General features: G+C 32.1%; 1 protein-coding gene across 2 annotated transcripts in view; it reads left to right on the plus strand.

The window, feature by feature from the left end:
* LOC145258155 (vesicle-associated membrane protein/synaptobrevin-binding protein-like) overlaps positions 1–21202 on the plus strand; it is a 133295-nt gene that overhangs the window by 65909 nt on the left and 46184 nt on the right. For both annotated transcript variants that reach the window (XM_080115946.1, XM_080115945.1), the window contains exons 2-3: positions 2271–2423; positions 16066–16172. In XM_080115946.1, coding sequence (XP_079972072.1) covers positions 2271–2423; positions 16066–16172 — 260 coding nt within the window. The remainder of the gene's footprint in view (positions 1–2270; positions 2424–16065; positions 16173–21202) is intronic.

Consider the following 21202-nt stretch of genomic DNA (forward strand, 5'->3'; position numbering starts at 1 on the left):
ACACCAAGGCGATCACTAATCATGTGGATGTGGAAGCTAAACAATGTAATAAAGAATGCGGAACCAGCCAGGAGCTTCTTAGCAGTTACCTTTTGGAGTTAATGTGGAGACAGAAATTTGGTCATGACCCTTTTGTCTCCATATTAAATCATATTTTGGAAAGTTACCCAGTTGGTTTCTTTCACATCCGCTGTCTTTTCTCACCACATTTTGCTATCGTCTGGTGCAACCATAGAAAAGTTTATCTAAACCTAACGGCAAAAATAAAAAATAACCGTTGTTCAGCTTCACCCTATAAAAAAAAAAAACATGTTAATTTATACATACATAAAAACAAAAATAAAATATTTACATAACCTTTCTGTTAAGTTTACTAAAAATAAAAAGCAAAAAAAATTTGCTTAATTGACAACTTTTTTGGGGGGGGGGTATGGGAAAAAAAAATTGGCTTGTTTCATTTTAAACTATTTTTGACAAAAAAAAAAAATTTAATAAAACTTGTCTTGTTTTTCCAATAAAAACATTAAAAAAAAAATTATGGTAGGTCGTTTTTTTTATTTTTTTATTTACGTTTCCTTCAGTTTTTTAATAGTGTTTGTTACGCTTTAATAATCAGCAAAGCTCGGCGGTTGTCATGTTCTGAGCAAAGCTGATTGGACATGGAGTTACATCTGGTTTGTTATTTGTAGTGTAGGCTGTTAGTCGATTTGTGGAAGGTTGGTAAGCATTTTGAGAAAAGATATTCATTGCCGATCTTGTATACCTCAGATACACATGTTCATCTGCCAACATTAAGGGAGACCTCAAAAAGAATGTTAAGAGTTACAATATATACCAAATATTTTAATTTGAAATATGTAAGAACAAATGTTTTGTGTACACTTGTGTATGTTCATTGTGTATGCGTGTCTAGTGTTCACAAGAGTTTGTTAGTGTATACATTGTATTATCTTACCTTAAACCGAAAGTGCACCTGTCAAGGCATACAAAGAAAGGTGTCTGTGTACATGGATGACTTGGGTGAAAAAATGTAGAGATGTAGACAGAAGTGGATAGAGAGAATGCACAACAGGAAGTAGATGCAACCTGTCGGATAAGTCGGAAACCACAAGGCAATAACCGGTGCATATGTGAGTAACGTTTGTGTGTGAGTGAGATACCTATCTGCATATCAGTCTGCGAAGTGTCTGCCCATAATATTCCCTGCTACATAAATACAAATTAAATGCAGAATCTGAAAGAACATAATTTGGTATTATGTAAAAATTTTATCAAAATTGTCCCAAATTTAGAGAAATTTAATGAATTTCGTTGAATTCATCCATGATTTGAAATATCTCTTCCGTGTAATATTGTCAATTTTGGACACCTAATTTCTGAGCTTTAAATTCCAAATTTTTAAGTACTACGGATATTTATATAATTAAAAATTTTGAGATCCGCATATCTCCTGTGATTTAAATCTTAAAAAAAAAAAAAAAAATCGATAAAAACCAGTTTGACATATGTATTTATGCTGAAAAATTCAGATATTTGTGTACATGTTGGAGAAATTTTAATAAAATCTCAGCATAAAAGAAAACATCACTTTGTTACACATCTAAGTAAGCAATGTAATTGTTAAATGATTAAACGCATAACAAAAAAACACCAATCAACTTCCAGAAACCATATCTTTTAAGGGAGCTTTAATGTCAGTCCAATGTTAAGTTTTTTTTGTTTTTTTTATTAAACTAGTCTTACATTTTTCCCTTCAACTGTTCAAATTAAGATGTGATATTTTCTTATTTCTTGGAGATACAACTAAAGTTAAAAAATTTGATTTTTCTTGAACACGCACGCATTGTATGTGGATAATAATTTGAAAATATTTGTGTATTGTTATTTTTATTGTAAGAATCAAACCATCAACTCTCAAAATAATCACCTGTTGATCAAATCTTTTTTAGCCGTTATGCTACAGGTCTATTATTGCCTGTTTGTAATTTTTACTTTGTTCCATACATAGAAATTATTAATCTTCACTTCAAAATTTGAAAATGTTATGTTTGATATGAAAGCCATAGTTTCTCCAAGACCAAATATTGTCAACATCTCGGATTTTTTTTTTTTTTTTTTGTAAACAATTGTTATTAACACCAATCTAATTTTGTGTTCTATCTTTGTGGTAATTGGATGTATTTATCATCTTTATTTCAAAAACATTTTTTTTTGTTGTTTATTAATGTATTTTGAAGTTTTAAAGCCACCTTTTTATTTCTTTCTTGCAGGTCCTTTTGTTGATGTGGTAACAGCAAACTTAAAATTAAGCAATCCCACAGCACGTAAAGTATGCTTCAAAGTAAAAACCACAGCTCCCAAGCGGTATTGTGTGAGGCCAAACAGTGGGCTAATCAAGCCCAAGGAATCAGTGACTGTTGCAGGTAATGTTGATCTATTCTCTTCATAAAGTGAATTTTAATTTTAAAAAAAAAAAAAAAAAAGTAGCTTTTCACATTTTCTGATTATGGAGGACTCTCATTAATGTCTTTATTATCAATATCTTTTTATATCTATAAATTTCATAAAAATATACGGTGCCATTTTTTTTTTTTTATTATTACTGCATACAAATTTTTAAGTATAAAATCAAAATGGCTATCAAGTTCTATTTTCTTTTTGAAGTGAGCAGTTTAATTATTGTCTTAAAATAGTGTCCCTATTCAAATTGCACGTTTAGTGATAAAAATTAAATTTTAAACCCAAGCGTGACTGACTGGCAAATGCATGCACACACAAAATTTAGCTGCTAAAAAATCTAGTGAATGCATCCACACACAAATTTAGCTGCTAAACTATAATTGAACCAGTTTTCTGTCTTGCATATCTATATTCAAATAACATTAAGTATGAATCAAAGGTGGATTTTGATAAAAATTAGAATAAGAATTCTAGAGATAAGGTTTGGTATCATTATTTGTTGAATTTAATCTTTGTAAAAGAACATAAATATGGTGTAAAACTGTTCAGGAAACCTATTTTACCCATCCTGGGACGGGTATTAGAGTTCCTATTTTTCCTTTTCATTAATTTTCTTTTTAATTTGTTTATTTATTTTGCCATGCTTTTCATGTTTCTGTAGAAGACCATTTCTTTGTAATAGTTTTGATATGTAAAGTTAAAAAGCATTCAAAGCTGCAGGACCTGGAATAGTTCCAGAAATGCTGAAAGCATCTGGTAGAATCGCCATTCTTATCCTAACCTAGTAAATGCTATCGTACGAGAAAAGTCTGTATTAGCGAGTTACATTGTCAATTGCTATAAAGGGAAAATAGACTTTTGGTTACGTTAATTATAAAGATATGAAACTCCTAGAAACAAGAATAAAAGTTCCCATGTAACTGACAGTTATGTATTGGATGTAGTTCAGATTTGTACCTTGCAGGGACACAGTTGATGCCATATTGATTCTGACTAATGCTTTTAAGAAAATGAGTGATCTCGGTGCTGACGAGTGCAAGTTCTACGACACAAAAGTAATGTGTAATCTACCTGACGTCCAATGGTAAGATTTTATTGGAATGACTACTTCACAATGTGCCACAATGGAGTGTGTAGATATCTCGACTGGATGATCTGTAAAAGTTGGTTAATATTGAACGCAGCAGCAGGTCATGGGAAAATATACCAGAAAGAACAGCTGGAAATAAATTGTACACTATCAGCTGTATATACAATTCTTATAGCTATGTACCTAGAAAACGACGCTATTAACCTGACAGTGATATGGGACAAAGAAAGAAGCAACCTTAGAAGTTAGTGTCCATAATGATGCTAGGTTAAACAGAGGTTAAACAGAGCTAAGAGGGAAAAGATAACGAAATACCAACATATCATGTACGACATGAAAAGAAACTGGAATCTTATAATCTCCATCATTCCTGTAATTATAAAAACTGGATTTGCGAAAAAGAATTTCAAAAACTACTGTGCGAATATACCCAGTGAATCAAGTGCAAGATAGATTCAAACAATTGCACTTTAAAGAGGCAGTTAAAATCTTAAAGCTCTCTGAATGTATAAGATAGCGAATGAATGTCTGACAGCCAGCAGGATGCCCCATCCTTGGTTTGAACAAAACAAAATTGAAAAAGAATCATTTCACAACTACAGGAAAGATATGATTGTGTAGACAAGATACTCTATTATAGCATTTGTGGACCTGGAGAAAGTTTTCAACAGACTCAAGAGATGCTATGATGGGCAATGCAAAAGTTTTATTTTTTGTCGAGGATTGGCTTGTGATACAGGAACATTAGTAATAGTGCGAGGTAGCTGACACTTGCACTGATAGCTTCAGTCTCAAGGTTGGAGTTCAAGTATCTGTCCTTAGCCCTCTACTTTTCGCTAATAATTAGGGACCACTGTTTAGAGTTTCAGTTGAGTTGCCCATGGGAATGACTTTGTGTTAATGATTTATCATTGCTGAATCTGTCGATAAGTTAAAGGTTAAACTGGAAATATGGAAAAATGGTCTAGAGGTCATGACTTTGGTTTTAGGCAAGTTCACTCTCAATGTGATGGTGTATGGCTCTGTTCTATAATCCCTAAAATGCTCTGGTCGGTATCCTTGTTTTGTGTACTGGAAGAGTGTTAGGAGCAATACTATATAGTGTAACTTGTTCCTATTGTTGGTCTACAAAAAGTGCAATAATCTGAAGAGTATGTTAGCTCTGAACCCCAACTTAACATCTATGAGATGCATGAAACAGGTGCATCCTATTGGCAGTTGTCGCCACAAAAAGATGGTACTAGATGACAGTACTCTGGAGGTAGTAGACTGTTTTTATTCTTAGAGATATGGTAAATGTAGGTGGCAGATATGGACTAAGTATAGCCACAAAATTTTGGTAAAATTTTGTGAATTGTTGCCTTCGATAATATCACAAGCTGTTCCTCTCTACATTCAGGTGAAGTTGTATAGCAACTGTGTCAGGAGCAATATATTACAGTGAATTCGGGACCCTCATCTGACCCGACTGAGGCACAATTACTGATCTATGATCAGATAGATCTGTATTATAAAATCTGACCCAACCAATATATTAGACCAGAGGATTTCCTGAAAACACAACACTATCCTAACATGGCGGTTATCCTGAAAATGAATTGATTACACTGATATACTCATGAGGATCATTAATCCTTCTGAATGTCCTAAATCACAGCGAAGTTGAATAGTCCAAATAATGCAAATTTTTCATTATTTTATTAATAGTCTATTAATTTATTTTATCAGAAATTTTTCCAGTGATCAGAAGTAAAAATGACAATTAATTCAAATACTCTGATTCAGAATTTTGAACTTTTAAATAGCCAAATTTCAGCTCAGACCAATAATTTAGTTATAATTTATTCATAGTAGATATTAAAAATCAGAATATCATTTTATCTAACACCTTTTTAAAGCCTAAACGGTTGTACCAAATCTATTTTGATATCTGAATTAACCACCAAATCATGAATGTTCGAAGTTTGTTGAAAAATTTGCTATAGATCTAGAAGCTAATTTTCTTAGATATATTTGGTTAATTCTCATTTCAGTCACATAAATAATGTAGAGTTGAAAGAATACTCACAATACCAGCTCTTGGTATATTCACATTTTTCTTGTCCAAATTTTCTTCATTCTCTTCGTCAAGATACAATGGTCCTTCATAGCAGTACTCGCACAAATTCAAAATAAATGGTAGCTAAAAATCAAAATTTTGTCCATGTGCGAACATTAATTTTGTGGAATCCTAAAATCATTAAACAAGTCCTCAAAATACCACTTTAAGAAATATCCTTTGACAATTTTTAATAAATAATCTACATGTTATATTTGAAGGCTTTTTAAAGAAAGTAATGATTAAAAATGTTAACGCTATGAAATATGCCATCTTGCATCAAATTTTTTTTATGTATAAAATTATGCTACCGCTCACCAAGTGACAAGCCCACCTTCTAAAAGTGACTCCTTTGAACCTGTCATACCATTAACCTTAAATATCTGAGTGACAAGTCCCACCCCCAAAAAATCTTTAATCCTGCCACTGACACTCATTTTAAAATAAAACCTTACATAATTCTACTGCAAACCTTAAGTCAGAATAGCAAACTTCTCATTGTACAAAGTCTTAAAATTAAAACCACCCATAATCGCACCTGCACCCCCTAAAAAAATGCACATGATTTGTCTCCTATGAAAATAAACTGCTCTAAAATGCTAGAATAGCCTGGAAATGGTGGATTAGTTTACATTAAATTTGTAAAACTAATTTCCCACTCTAAAATGTTTTTTTTTTTTTTTTCTGACAAGTTTTTAAGGTGTTCACGTGTAATTGCCCCTAGCCCTTCTACCATTAACGCAAAATCTAGGTGGTAAACCTCTTCCCACATAGACCCTCAGAAAAATGCAATTTTTTGTTTGAGAGGAAAAAAAAAAAGGGTTGACTGTGCTAAAATGTTAAAATTACCCTAAAATCTATTATTTATATTTTGTATTAAATTTATATATAAGTTTTTCAGTGTGTTCATACGTAATTGGCTAAAAATAAAGGAAGAATCACATTTTAGAGAGGCTGGTGAGGTTGATTTAGCAAGTGTTAATGTACAAGTAATGCAGAAGAAATCTTGCAATGTATTCATTTTTAAACAGTTCTAGCATTAGATTTCAGTTTCTTGTACATAAAATTCAGTTTTGAGTGCTTTAGCCGTTTTTTAATGTATATATGGAATTTTTTATGGTATTGCACCGTTTATGCACATTTACTGCAGATTATTTGAAAACTGTTGATATCTGCAGATTTTTTCAGTGCTATATTCAGATTCCTTGCATCAAAGTACACATTTAAAGGGAAAGTTTAATTGCTTGGTCTTGTTTTAACAAAAATCATTTTTATTAAAAAAGTGTAAAAAAAAAAAAAATGTGACAAAACTCATATGGTCTTAAAGGGAGGGTGGATATTTAGACTTGCAAGACAGTCATAACTGATTTTTAATCAGATTTAAAACATTTAAGATTCTTTTATATCAATCTTTTTCTATGTATGTCATTAAGATATTTTAAGCAATTCCAATTTTTTCATGTGTTTAAAGTGAATGTGAATTTTTTTAAATTAAGAAAATGTAGAAATAATCCTATTAAAAGCTAAATAAGCTATGAGAATCAATGCTATGGAATTAGTAGTTTCAAGTGCTTCATTCCTGACTTTTATGAGGAAATTCTGGAATCCTGTAGTCTTCTACTTTAATAGTTTCTTCCCTTGGACTGCAAGACTTTGGAATTCCCTCTATTTAATGCTTCTTTGACTGTACTAACCTGCAGAAGTTTAAATGTAATGTGAGCAGACATCTTACTGCTCAACTCCCCTCAGTTCCCTATTAGGCAGGATCCCAAATAGTAGCCCCTTACATTCAAAATGACAATATGCCTTGTTTGGAGTAAAAAATGAGTTTTAAAAAAAAGGTACTTGTACAGGTTAGTCAAGACATTAAAAAATGAAAATATCGAAAAAATTTTCAATTGTATGTATCCATTATGGAACGAAGTTCTCCGAAAAAAAATTTCACTTAATTTCATCCAGTAGTTATTTTATTACAGCGAAAAACCAATTTGTCAGCGCTTTAACTGGAGTTATCTCTCTTTGGCATTTCTAAAATACAAACAAAATTTTTTTTTTTTAATCCAAGATGGCTGCCTTCAACCGTGGCCTTCGTTATAAAGATGGCCGGCCAGCTGAAAAAATGACGTCATCGCCGAGGTCCCAACAAGCAAGATATGTGGAACTCTTAGACTGTCAATAATGAACAGTAATTTTTACAGACAGCGTTACAAAACTTCAAAATTGGATTAAAATAAAGAAAAAACACGATTTATACTGAAACTCATCTAATATTAATAATAAAAATATAATAAAAAAACACAAGTTGTTTGTTTAAGTATTATAAGCAATTGAATATTTCGTTGTATTATAGATTTTAAAGATTAGAATGCGTTCTTTAATTACTTATAAATTACATTTTAAAAAAGTGAAGGAACACGATTTGATTTGAAATAAACTTGAAGTTTATTTAATATAATTAAATGAAAATTATTCATGTAAGATTATGAATATTTGAAGCAGAACACAAGCAAAACATTTGATGAGTTAAGACAATAAACAAATATTAAAATTAAACTATTTTTTTTTAATCAAAATGAACAATATTTTTTTTAAATAAAAATGAATATTTTTTAATCAAAATGAACCAAAATATTTTTTCAAAATCAAAAACAATATTTTTAATAAATTCATGAAATATTACACAGTAAAAAAATAATTAACCTAAAGAAAAAATCATGTTTCTTATTTAAGATTATTTCACCACATAACAAAAATCATTTTTTTATATCCATATTTTCAGTTTGTTAAAATACGTGGGTTTGTATTACTGTACACATAGATTCGAACAAGTTGTCAAAAAACAAATATATAACAAACAAATGTTATCAAAGGCAAGATAAGTTACTATTCTACCAAACTGGATATATTTTTCGTGTTTTTATTCAATGTAACATGTTTATTCAGCTCGAAAAACAGTGTTTATCGATGTATTCGAAAATTCCAGATGGCGTCTGATTCTCTCTTTAGCACGGTAAGTTTGGGAAAAGGTGTTATAAATACAAAACCGGATAAAATACTGTTAAAAACTCGCTCAATATATGTTACCGTGACATAGGTTGACATATTCGGCGGGTTTTTAATAGTATTTTGTATAGTTTTTTTATTTATAACACCTTATCCCAAACTTACCGTGTTAAAGAGAGAATCAGACGCCATCTGGAATTTTCGAATACATCGATAAACACTGTTTTTCGAGCTGAATAAACATGTTACATTGAATAAAAACACGAAAAATATATCCAGTTTGGTAGAAAAGTAACTTATCTTGCCTTTGATAACATTTGTTTGTTATATATTTGTTTTTTGACAACTTGTTCGAATCTATGTGTACAGTAATACAAACCCACGTATTTTAACAAACTGAAAATATGGATATAAAAAAATGATTTTTGTTATGTGGTGAAATAATCTTAAATAAGAAACATGATTTTTTCTTTAGGTTAATTATTTTTTTACTGTGTAATATTTCATGAATTTATTAAAAATATTGTTTTTGATTTTGAAAAAATATTTTGGTTCATTTTGATTAAAAAAATATTCATTTTTATTTAAAAAAAATATTGTTCATTTTGATTAAAAAAAAATAGTTTAATTTTAATATTTGTTTATTGTCTTAACTCATCAAATGTTTTGCTTGTGTTCTGCTTCAAATATTCATAATCTTACATGCATAATTTTCATTTAATTATATTAAATAAACTTCAAGTTTATTTCAAATCAAATCGTGTTCCTTCACTTTTTTAAAATGTAATTTATAAGTAATTAAAGAACGCATTCTAATCTTTAAAATCTATAATACAACGAAATATTCAATTGCTTATAATACTTAAACAAACAACTTGTGTTTTTTTATTATATTTTTATTATTAATATTAGATGAGTTTCAGTATAAATCGTGTTTTTTCTTTATTTTAATCCAATTTTGAAGTTTTGTAACGCTGTCTGTAAAAATTACTGTTCATTATTGACAGTCTAAGAGTTCCACATATCTTGCTTGTTGGGACCTCGGCGATGACGTCATTTTTTCAGCTGGCCGGCCATCTTTATAACGAAGGCCACGGTTGAAGGCAGCCATCTTGGATTAAAAAAAAAAAATTTTGTTTGTATTTTAGAAATGCCAAAGAGAGATAACTCCAGTTAAAGCGCTGACAAATTGGTTTTTCGCTGTAATAAAATAACTACTGGATGAAATTAAGTGAAATTTTTTTTTTCAGAGAACTTTGTTCTATTACTTATACATACAATTTCAACTTTTTTCGGTATTTTCATTTTTTAATGTCTTGACTAAACTGTACAGGTACCAAAAAAAGTATCAGGTTGGCAAAGTTCTTGCAGTTTTAAACTTTTAAATTTAGATGAACATATCTCGGCTCAAATTTATTGATAGAAATAAGCATCAGAATTAACGCCTTTGACAATACAAAACAAGTGTATTTATACTAGTAACGTAAAAATCTTGCATTCTGGTGGTGATGAAGTCGCTGAAGGTGTTTTTGATATCGCTTAAGCTTATGAAGCATTTCTGATGCAGAAAGTTGTCAAGATGCTTGAAAAAGTGGTAGTCAGTAGAGAGTATTGCAGATGAGGCAGTTTCATAGGCCAATTTGTTCGATTTCTGCAGGGTTGATTTAGCAATGTGTGGTTGGGCCTTGTCATGGGGAATTGGGCTTTTTCTGTTGACTAATACTGGCTATTTTTAACATTTCTGATGTATTTCAACTATTTGTTGACGGTACTTAGCCGCCGTAATGGTTTCACCTGCATTCAAAAAACTAGTGGATAAAACTGGTCGCAGACCACCAAACAGTCAACATGACCTTCTTTTGGTGAAACTCTGGAAGTGTCGTGGAGCTTCAGGGGCATCTAACCATGGAGCTGAACGTTGCCGGTTTTCGTAAAGAACCCACTTTTCATCACAAAGTCACAAACCTATCGAAATGGGTCCTTCTTGTAGCATAGAAGGGAAAATGACACTTCATAACACCGTTTTTTTTTTTTTTTTTTTTTTTTTTGTCTTTCTAATCTTTTAAATGGTTGGAAATCATATGTTACATCTAATTCAGAAGCAAGTTCTTGAATAGTTGTGCGTGGATTGGCTTCTACGAAGGCTGTTAATTGATTGTCGTTAACATCCAATAGCCGACCACTATATTCATTATTTTTAAGACTTGTGCCACCACGAAATTCCTTAAATCACCATTGAGCTGTACATTTAGTAATGGTTCCTAGGCCAAACGCTTTTTATCGCAAACTGTTCCAGCAGCTTTTCGGCCTAGCTTGAATTAAAATAAAATTGTGCAATTAGCTTTTTTCCATCTTGTATTCAACGTTCTGAAAAAAAGACAATTGTTTTAAAACCATTTGATAGAGGGAATAACTATTTAAAATTATAAAGATATAACAAAACTTATTTGAAATCAAAATAAAAAAATTCTCTAAGAACCTTGTCAACCTAATAGGAGTTAATAACTCTGAGATGAGTAATCAAATTTTTGTTTCTATAATTTCTCATTAAAAGTAAAGTAGCATTGTTGTATGATTAAATGGCATAATTAAAAAATTTCAATGGTAGGTATAGGACTTGAAATAAATTTTGAATAATTTAAGGCATTTGGCTGTTTGTGCGTTAGTGGAAAAGTATTTTATATTTAAAATGGTTATGGTGACATTTTTGGAAGGTTTTGCAGCAGATCTCCAAATTATGAGCTGGACTAATGAATCAGCAAGAAAGAATTATTGCTAAGTTTCTGGCTAATTTATGTGGTATGTTGTCAATATTCAATATGATGGGTCTCATGGGATATCCAGTTTGTGGAGTTTTGTAGGTCATAAAGTTTGGGAGTTTTTCATGATGTCCCAAGAGTTGAGACCAGGAAGTGTAATTTGACAATCTTTCTGAATTTACATTTAAAATATTGTGTGTTCTTGAGAATTTGCTGTGGGGTGTTTCTTGTTCTTTTTTTTTTTCCCCCTTGTTGGGATTTGATGAGGATAACACCACATCAGCATGAGTGATGGCGATATCCTTATGGAAAATGTCTGTCTGATAATATATAGATGATAGTGGTATGATTTTGTTGGTCAAATGAGATATAAAACCCTAAATGGAACGTTTTTCAAACTAGGAGTCGCCATGTCTGTAATTTTTTGCAATATTATCTCAAATCTTTCTCAAATGTGCTGTATAATTGTTCAAATAGTTACGCATGTGTGCTTGTTTTGTTGAGGCTTTTTCATGCTTTACAGTTAATAAATTTAAAAACTTCACTTTTTATGAAAACGTTCGTTGATTTGAATGAAATTGGTAAATATTGTTTTTAATGATTTCTTAGATTTTTTGCCTCTTCTTGCATGACATTTCAGAATATCATGTATTATTCTCATATGCAAACAAACATAACTTACCTTTTCTGCAGTAGACCCCCCCCCTAAAAAAGAAATGAATAAAATTAGAAGAAAAAGCTCCTCTTCAATACTCAAAGTTCATTATCTTATTTCTTGTTTTGTAGCAACTACTACAATAGAATACCTCGGACAGGATGCTAGTTTGTTACTGTGCTGTGCCCCCCCCCCTCTCTTTAAAAAAAAAAAAATGCCTTGCAGTTGTTGTAGTTATCAAGAGTAGGTTTAAAAAATGAACTGATTATCTCAGTTATAACGTTAAATGTTAAATGCACGGAAATGCACGGCCTTTTTGAATTTTCTTGGGAATTTACTTCATGATCTTTGTCTTAGTTTTTCAATTACATTCATCAAAAATAATTTCGCTTTTCAAACAGCAAGTCATTATTGTCCTATGCAACTTTCGCATTCTTGTCAGTGACATAATCAGCAACAAACCTGTATATGTATCCGTATCAGCAGATCACAAACTAATCACTCTTCTCAGCAAATTTGTATTTCAACTAGTCACCATGGAATTATTGGTCCTGCAACATGGAACTTCCTCAACAGCTTGTCTATTTGCGTCTCGTCACACCGGTGACTTGACCCTAGAATTGGCTCTTCATTGCTATCATTTAAAGAAACACCTGGAGTCTGTTCTTGTCTTGCAAAGCCAGCAGAACATCTAATAATACTTTTTGATGTTTTGAATATAAACCTTATAAAAGTAGTGTTTGAAAACTTCATTAAAATAACTTAATTTTGTAAAATCTTGAATTATGTATTTATTGAATTTGTGTTAAAAAAATTTTTTTTTTTTTTTTGCACCTATTGATTTGTATTTCAGCGTCATACAAAGCAGTTTTTAGTAAGAAATCAAATGCATTCATGGTTGTTTCTATCATAGTTAAATAAGCAACAATCAAGACGGATCTTTTGGAAATCCTACTTTGCAAATATTATTCATCTTGTTTACTTTCAAACAGTTTTTGTCTTATTGTATGGAAATCATGGAACTGTAAAAATATTTTCTTTTGGCTAGAATAAAGTGTAGTATCTGTTTTTATTCTATATCATCCTCACTCTGAAGTAAAAATCATTCTAAATTGGGGCAATTTTTACTTTAGTTCAAATCCAGTGTTCCCTTTATGGCAGAGGTTAAAGAGCTGGACTTTATTTGCATAAAAAATTGACCTTGTGTTTAATTCTGTCAAGTAAATAAACAAAAGCTTAAAAATGAACTTGAGATTCTAACTTTTCATTATGATACAAAAATATTGTATTTCAAACTTGTGAGTGATTATTTTGATTAAGATGGCTTAGTGGAGGATGCCCTTTTCTCTACCCTGCAACCTCTCTCCCTCAGAAGAGACGTTGCGAGCCTATCCTTGTTTTATCGTTATTTCCATGGCAGGTGCTCGTCTGAACTCCAATCTCTGGTCTCCCCTCGCCAATCTTTCATGAAAAACACCCGTCTAGCTGAATCCACTGTGAAAAATTTCCCCCGCTCTATATTTGTGCCTAAATCAAAACGTAGATTCCATGAACAAAGCTTCTTTCTTAGAACTGCACGCCTGTGGAACTCTGTTCCGTCTGCCTGCTTCCCACCGGACTACAACTTGATGTCTTCAAGTCCAACGTTAACAAATTCCTAATGAACCGCCCCCTTAAGTAAACACTTCATCAAATCTCCACACTAACGTAATGTACTTGCAATAACCCTTATCCCTGAGTGGCTTCCGGGCCTTGATAAGTGGTGATCACTGTGTAAAAATAAAAAAAAAGATACTCCTATTCTCATCTTTCTCATCTTGTTTATAGTGTTTCAGACAATGTAACCTCAGACTTTCTGAAATTATATCTGTTTGAACTTGGCTATCTAATAGTTAAGCTTGCAGATTTTGAAATCTGATGTGTATGGAATTTTGAACTGGACTCATTTCATTCACTGGTTTAAGATTGTTCCCATAAATAGTTGAAAACTAATGAAGAGATAAGAAACGTTTGATGTGGCTGATCACATATGGAAGGTAGGGAGGATTCATCTGCCCTTGGAAGATGAGGTTGAAAAAAATTGTAGACAGAAGAATGACGATTCAGATGTCTCAAAGAAATGGCATAGGCGAGGTGAAAATGGACCCCCCCCCCCGCCTAGTAGAGCATAGAATAAATAATGAAAACTAATAATTTTAGATAGAACATCAGTTAAAGATTGAAATGGGAGTAACGATAAAAGAAATATCAGTAAGGTGTAAATGGGTTAAAACTTCACAACTTCATACAAAAATTATCCACATGTGGTGTAACAAGGTGTTAACAATTACTTTGAAGTCACACTTCTGGATGTTAAAAGTTCAATTCTTACTATTATGGCAATAATTAAAAATTACTTTTAAATTAACTTTTATGCTGTGGTCAACACACTCTCCAAAACATCCTCACTTGCCCAATCTATCCTCACGAGGTGCCTCCGATGGTTTAGCCACGTCCTTCGCTAACAACCAGGCAATTTTATCCGTGAAGCTGTTGACCTGGCCCCACCACAGGGCTGGAAGAAATGTGGCTGACAGATGAAGACCTGAATCAATACTGTGAAACAAGATGCCAAGTTGCTTCTCACACTCATAGCTACAACAGCATTAAATCGTCGAGTGTGGTCAGCCTCAATTTGGGATGTGGTCAATTCAGCAGGTGGAGTCGACTCAGCTAATCCATAGTGATAGCCGAATCAAGTGAAACTTTTGGTCATGGCTGATTAAATGAGAGCGATCTACTTTTGTGAATTCAATAAAGTGTTCAATTTCAAATTCTATATCTGTTAAGTTTAATAAAGATTTCCAAATTTGACTAAGTTCTAAAGCTCAAAAAAGATTCACCTGAAGGTCAAATTACATCTTCCACTGAAACATGAAAAGAACTAAGATAAGAATGGTTTCAATAATCCAAATACAAAACAATATTGTTGTCCTATTTATTCTGTTTTTTTTTTTTTGTTTACAATTCCTGAAGATGATTTAGTTGAGTTTGATATGATCAAAATAAATAAATCAAGTGGAGCATGTATAGTCCACCGTGAGAGCACAGTGAACAAGGCATAAAAAATGATTAACCCCCCCCCCCCCCAACGTCCCTAGGGGATGTCAAATCCTGATGAAAAATGAACAAACTGCAGTTTTAGGCTTTAACATATGTAAATTTGAGTTCTGCACCATGCAAAAAAAAATGAGTCCATCATTTGCCCCCCCCCCTCTCCCTTTAGCCCCAGAATTCCCCAAGATCTTAAGATATTCAAGTTCAGCACCATGCAAAACTGCTAAATAGACATACAAGGAACATTTTGGCCAAATATGGTAAAATAGTCCCAAAAATGGAGTGTTTTTATTAGCTCTACAAGAGTTATCACGAAGTATAGACAAACAAAATTATATAGAAATCAGGTAGTTACAACTCTTCAGAAAGTTTTATAAAAATCCAAGGCCTCAATTTTTTTTTTAATAAGTACAAAAGTGTAAATTTTAGCCATTTTAACCCAAAAGGTACCCCTATGGGGGCAACCAGAGTTTTCCCAAAAAATCCGTTCTGTTACTTTTTTTACTTGTATCATGTTTGTTTGTGCAAAAAGTATTTTTAAAATTCCAAGGCTTTTAGTTATTGAGAAAAGTGTGGATGGACAAACAGACAAGGGTGAATTTATAGGTCGATCCTCCTTTTGTCGTGAGACCAAAAGAAAATACATGACTTCCGGGTAAATTTTGTTCTGTTTACAGCATGACTTGTTTTTCTGGTAGATTTCTGTCCATAATTGAATCATACATTTAATCTGCAGTGAAATTATAGTTTAAAAAAAAATGTTTCTTTTGGAATCGCAATATATTATAAACAAATATAATTTAGGTTCTAATTCTCTCCAAATTGAATTTTTTTTTGTATCTTCTGTCTGTTTTCTTTGAAATAAATTTAAATATTTCTCCAATATTTGTTTTTAACATTTCAGTAATGTTGCAACCTTTTGAGTATGATCCAGCAGAGAAGAATAAACACAAATTTATGGTACAAACCATGTTTGCACCTGATGGAGAGATTGAAAGTCATGATTTATTGGTAAGCTATTTTTTTCTAAATATGGTTCACATTTGAAAATAATTCGAACTTAATGTATTGTCAGAATAGGGATTAATCCAAATTACATCTTATTAATTATACATAAATTTACTTTGTGTGTGATGGGTATCTAAAATGGTCCCCCACTATTAGGTTTGAAACCGACAGTACCAGTATCTAAACTTTCTGTAAATGAAAATATATCTGTATAATATTGCACTTAAATTAGTCCATTGTACAAAATGTGGGATTGGATGGAAAAGTCGCACACATTCCAATGTTTACAAGATAAATAAAACCACTGTTTCTGATAAACACAAAACTGCTACTTGGAAGGAGGAGTTGTAATAATTTATCTTGTTTGTGTGTATATATGGGTATGTCTATATGTGTGTGTGTGTGTGTGTGTGTGTGTGTGTGTGTGTGTGTGTAACACTTTTAAAAATGTTCATTCGCAACAAAACAATTTTACTGTCTTCAACATAATCTAAAGAAACCTCAACAAATTCTCAACTTAAACCTAAGCTCATCAATGTATTTTTTTACTCTTTAATTTCTCTTTTTTATCCCCCCCCCCCGCCCCCACTGTTAATTCTGTTTCGCTCTTCAGCCTTTTTCTTCCACGTCTTTTAGGTTTAATTTCCTTGATTTTCATTTTTTCTCTATTAAAAAAAATTTGCTAGGATTTTATAAATGGTAATTAAATTTTGGATAATTTTATCAATTGAAACCATTTAAAAACTTGTCAAGAGTATTTTAATTGTAATGTTACAAATTGAACTTGTTAAATATCTAAATTATTTTTGTATTTAAATTAAACAGATTAAAAAGTTTTTTTTTAGATTTCATGTAAGTTTTTTTATTAATTGAATTTTAATCATTGAACTTTTTTTATACATTAGATTTATTTAATCAAATTATTTATAGAAAAAATGTAAAGATTTTTTAGTGGAAATACATATGTAAATAAACTTTAACATGAGATTTTTTTTTTTTTTTTTTTTAAATTTGCTACATTTAACTTTTCTTTTTTTTTTTTTTTTTTTCAAACTTTGTGTATTTTTGACTTTTGTAACAAGTAATAATTTAAAGAAAATTTTGAATATCTACATTATTGCAATTTCATTTAACGTTCATTTTACACACATGCTGGCATGTATTGTACGGCTTCAAGAAATTGACTTCCAAACTACCTCTGGCCAGATTTTTTTTTATTTGGACTTTCTCTAAAGTCCATTTTTTAATCACTTCTTTCCATGTTTTCTTTGGCTTGTCATTGTAAACTGGACCTGCTATTTCAACTGGTCTACATTTACTGACCCAATAACTCAGTCATTATTTCAATGTCCCCTTTTTTGCACACGTACTGTCTAGATTTAAAACTTGTATTACACATCCATCGTAGCATTTTCATATTGTTTCTTGCTATACAACACACATTGTGAATCATCACTGGCTTAGTTTCGTTTCCATATATCATTGCACTGTACACATGACTCTTACGTCACATTACCACATTTTATTCGTTTGGGTTTCTTTTCATCAAAAAATGTCAAATGAAATGTTTAAAAAAATTTTATTTAAAGAAAAAAAAACATAACTTATAGCAAGTTAATATAAGAATTCTGTTTTCATCCCATGTAAAATTGTCTTGCTCTGTGCGCATGAGGAAAGTATTCGTTATTTTTAATTAAAAGTAATAAAAAAATATTTAATAAGAAAGGATATTTATTTACAAAAGATTTCATATAGCAGTAAATAAATTTTAAAAAAAAAAAAAAGTGGGGTGATTTGAACAAAATTTTAAACAATTAAAATTAAGATATAGGGATGTATAGTACAGTTTGATGTTTAAATTTGATCTGAATTGATCCCATATTTATTCATATCTGATTAAAAATAACAAATTTCTCTTTTCGGTTATTTTTCTTTAATCACACATTGATGAGAATTTACTGCAACTCATGCACTTCCAGGGTTCACTCCTTAGACCTTTTATGAGTTTTAATAAATGCTCTCCTTGATGCAAGTGTGTCCAAGATGAGTATATTTGCTGATGGCGTCACTTTATTCTCAACATGTTGGCAAAACACGTACATATCTAAGGCAGTGGCTAAATCCTCAGAAAATGACTTCCAGTTTGGGATGGGTACATAAATGGATAGTAATAGTTAATGCTATTAAGAGAAATCTTTTTTTTTTTTTTTTTTTAACAATAATAAACCTTTTCAATCACTGGTTGCCATGGTTAATAGCACCTTACTTGAAAGTTCAGTATTCAAACTGTAACATGGCTGTTACACTCGGCACAATGTTTGTTAAAGTTTGGGCCTCTCTCCGACCCCCATCCCCCACCATCTGGCACTGTCAAAAAGGAACAACAAAAAAAAAAAAATCTGACTTGGCTTTTCTGTTTTAGTAAAAGGTATTTATTGCCATTACTTTCCAAACAATGCATTCTTTTTTTTTTTTTTCTATTTTTTTTTTTTTTTTTCTAATTGTTCATTTCGTCTGCCATGAGATTAACAAAACCCCGCCATCTCGACACCAGCTTAAGTCTCTCACTCCTACTGTGAGGCCACACATCCATCTCACCTGGTGTTTTCTTTCTCGGATATCACACTGGCATAAGCCAGTTTTCTCGCCTTCGACTTTAAGCATACATCTTCAACGCACACTTCCTAATTTCGTTCTTTCCTATTCAATTATGGGATGAGTCTAGTAATTCTTATGAAAAATTTTCTCTGCTTATTTACTAAAACTGGTCACTTCGTATCACTGCCCGAACACATAACCTGACTGAAATTCTAATTGGAAAATTCCATTGTCTAATTTTTAATTTCTATATGAAAATTTACCATACTAATCTCATCTTTACATACTGTGGTCGTTACAGATCAAACCTTTCGTCAATGGACAAACAAACAAAAATAAATAAATCTGGCTTGGATTTTTTTACCATCACTTTATAAACAATGGCTGCTTTTTATTTTTTCTAACTGTTCATTTCGTCTGCCATGAGATTAACAAAACCTGCCATCTCGACACCAGCCTACTTGCTCCTACTGAGAGGCCACACATCCATATTACCTGGTGTATTTTCTTTCTCGGACCTCACACTGGCATTAGCTAGCCATTTTTCACCTTTGATTTTACACGTCCATCTTCTCTAACAGACACTTCCTAATTTGCATGCATGCTTTTTTCGGCTACTGCTGCTAATATCTTTATAACCCAGCTATCCTACAGCTCCTGCTGATATTTCCCCACGCGATCATACACGCTCTGGTACAAAACTTCATCGAACATTCACGGGTCATATGAATTGGAACAAATACATGGAAGATGCAAAGGCTGCTGCTGCAAAGATGGGCTCCCTCTACTGAGGTAGAAAACTTCTCGCGTGCCAGTATCTTGTATCTCTACAAACCCACCATTTGCTCATGCATAGGCTATTATTGCACCAACAACTAGTTTCTCCTTAGTCCCAAAAGAGTTTCTAAACTAATTGGCCCCACATTGTCTACCACGTTCCATACCCTGTCTTATCACCGCAATATTGTATCCTTGTGCTTGTTTTACTAGTACATTAATGGAATGTGCTCCATACTTGTTGGGCTGGTGCCCTCTCGGACAACCCAAAAATCAGCACACTCACCTCTTCACAGCCCTGTCTAGGGAGCATTAGAATACCCCGGTTGTCCCCCTGAAGAGAGTAAAAACCTCTTGGTAGGTCACCTGTTAATCATCATATTTAAGGATGGGATCAGATTATGCTTAGGGCATTATAAAGACATGAACTGCAGCACATCACTTTGGCCTTTACTTGGGCTAGATGGGAGGTTTGATATTCTTGATTTAATAAATCTGTTATGTCTAGCTCTTAATCTGACAAACATAAAATATGCTCACCACATTAATCAATAAATTGATTTAGTAAGTGGCGGCTGAAGGGTCAATCTGCTTGACAGACAATGAATCCAACATGGATGAGGAACTTTTTTTTTTTTTTTTAAAGACTCTTATAACCTGGAAGAACCACGTTGTGTTGGGACGAATGAGCTTCTTCCCCCCCAATATCTCCCATATAAGGCTCTAAGGTGAATGGGAAGCAGGAGAGATGAGAAAAATAACACAATTACGTACAACAAGTCTAAAAAGAAAAAAAATCATTTTGAAGTCTGAGATCTTACCAGTTCAGATTCAGAAATCAAAATGAAATATGAAAGCACAAACTTCCCAACACGCATATGGATGGAATCAACTGATGAAAAACCTGTTACAAAAATATCACCTTTCAAAACAAAAGATAGTCTCCAAAATTATCAAACTAAAACGCTAAACAATGACATAATATAAATTAAAATAACAAACAGAAACAAACACAAGAGCTACTAAAATGGAAACCATTCGATAATATAGCAATCAAAACCTCTCCATCTAAACCACTAAACTCAAGCAAAAGCATAATCAAAAGTTCTGAACTATCATTATGCACCATAGAAGAGATCGGACAATCTCAAAACTCAATGTTACATTTAAGAAAAAGAAATATCCACCAATGCATAGATCCTAACCCCACCAAATCCCCGAAAATATCAAAATATCTGATAATGAACATTATCGTGACCAATGTACATGCTCCCCAACATGCATAAAATGCAGGAGAAAAGGTGCATGCAAAGAATGCAAAAATTAACCTAAATGCATTAATTGCAATGAAAATCACTGGACTCTAGAAGTGTAAGCCATTTTGAGTTTCAGATGGTTCGCTGTTACACACAAGTCCTGGTAGGTGACTTGTTTGTAGTAGACAGTTCCACAGAACAAAATATTCTTACCGTGTCGAAACCCGGGAAAAGAACATGTGAAATTGCTCCACAAAAGGTTTAATATTTATGAAGCAATTCTGGTTTCTGATTGGTTGGTAGCGGAACGTGAATTAATTTGATTCGCCAGTTCTTAGCAGCATCGTTTATAAATAGAATCGTCCGACTGTGTGGAATCATACCCCATTAACAGGTCCAAAA

This window comes from Euprymna scolopes, chromosome 33 (assembly GCF_053919585.1).
Source record: "Euprymna scolopes isolate OS-2025 chromosome 33, ASM5391958v1, whole genome shotgun sequence".
Classification (NCBI taxonomy): Eukaryota; Metazoa; Mollusca; class Cephalopoda; order Sepiida; family Sepiolidae; genus Euprymna; species Euprymna scolopes.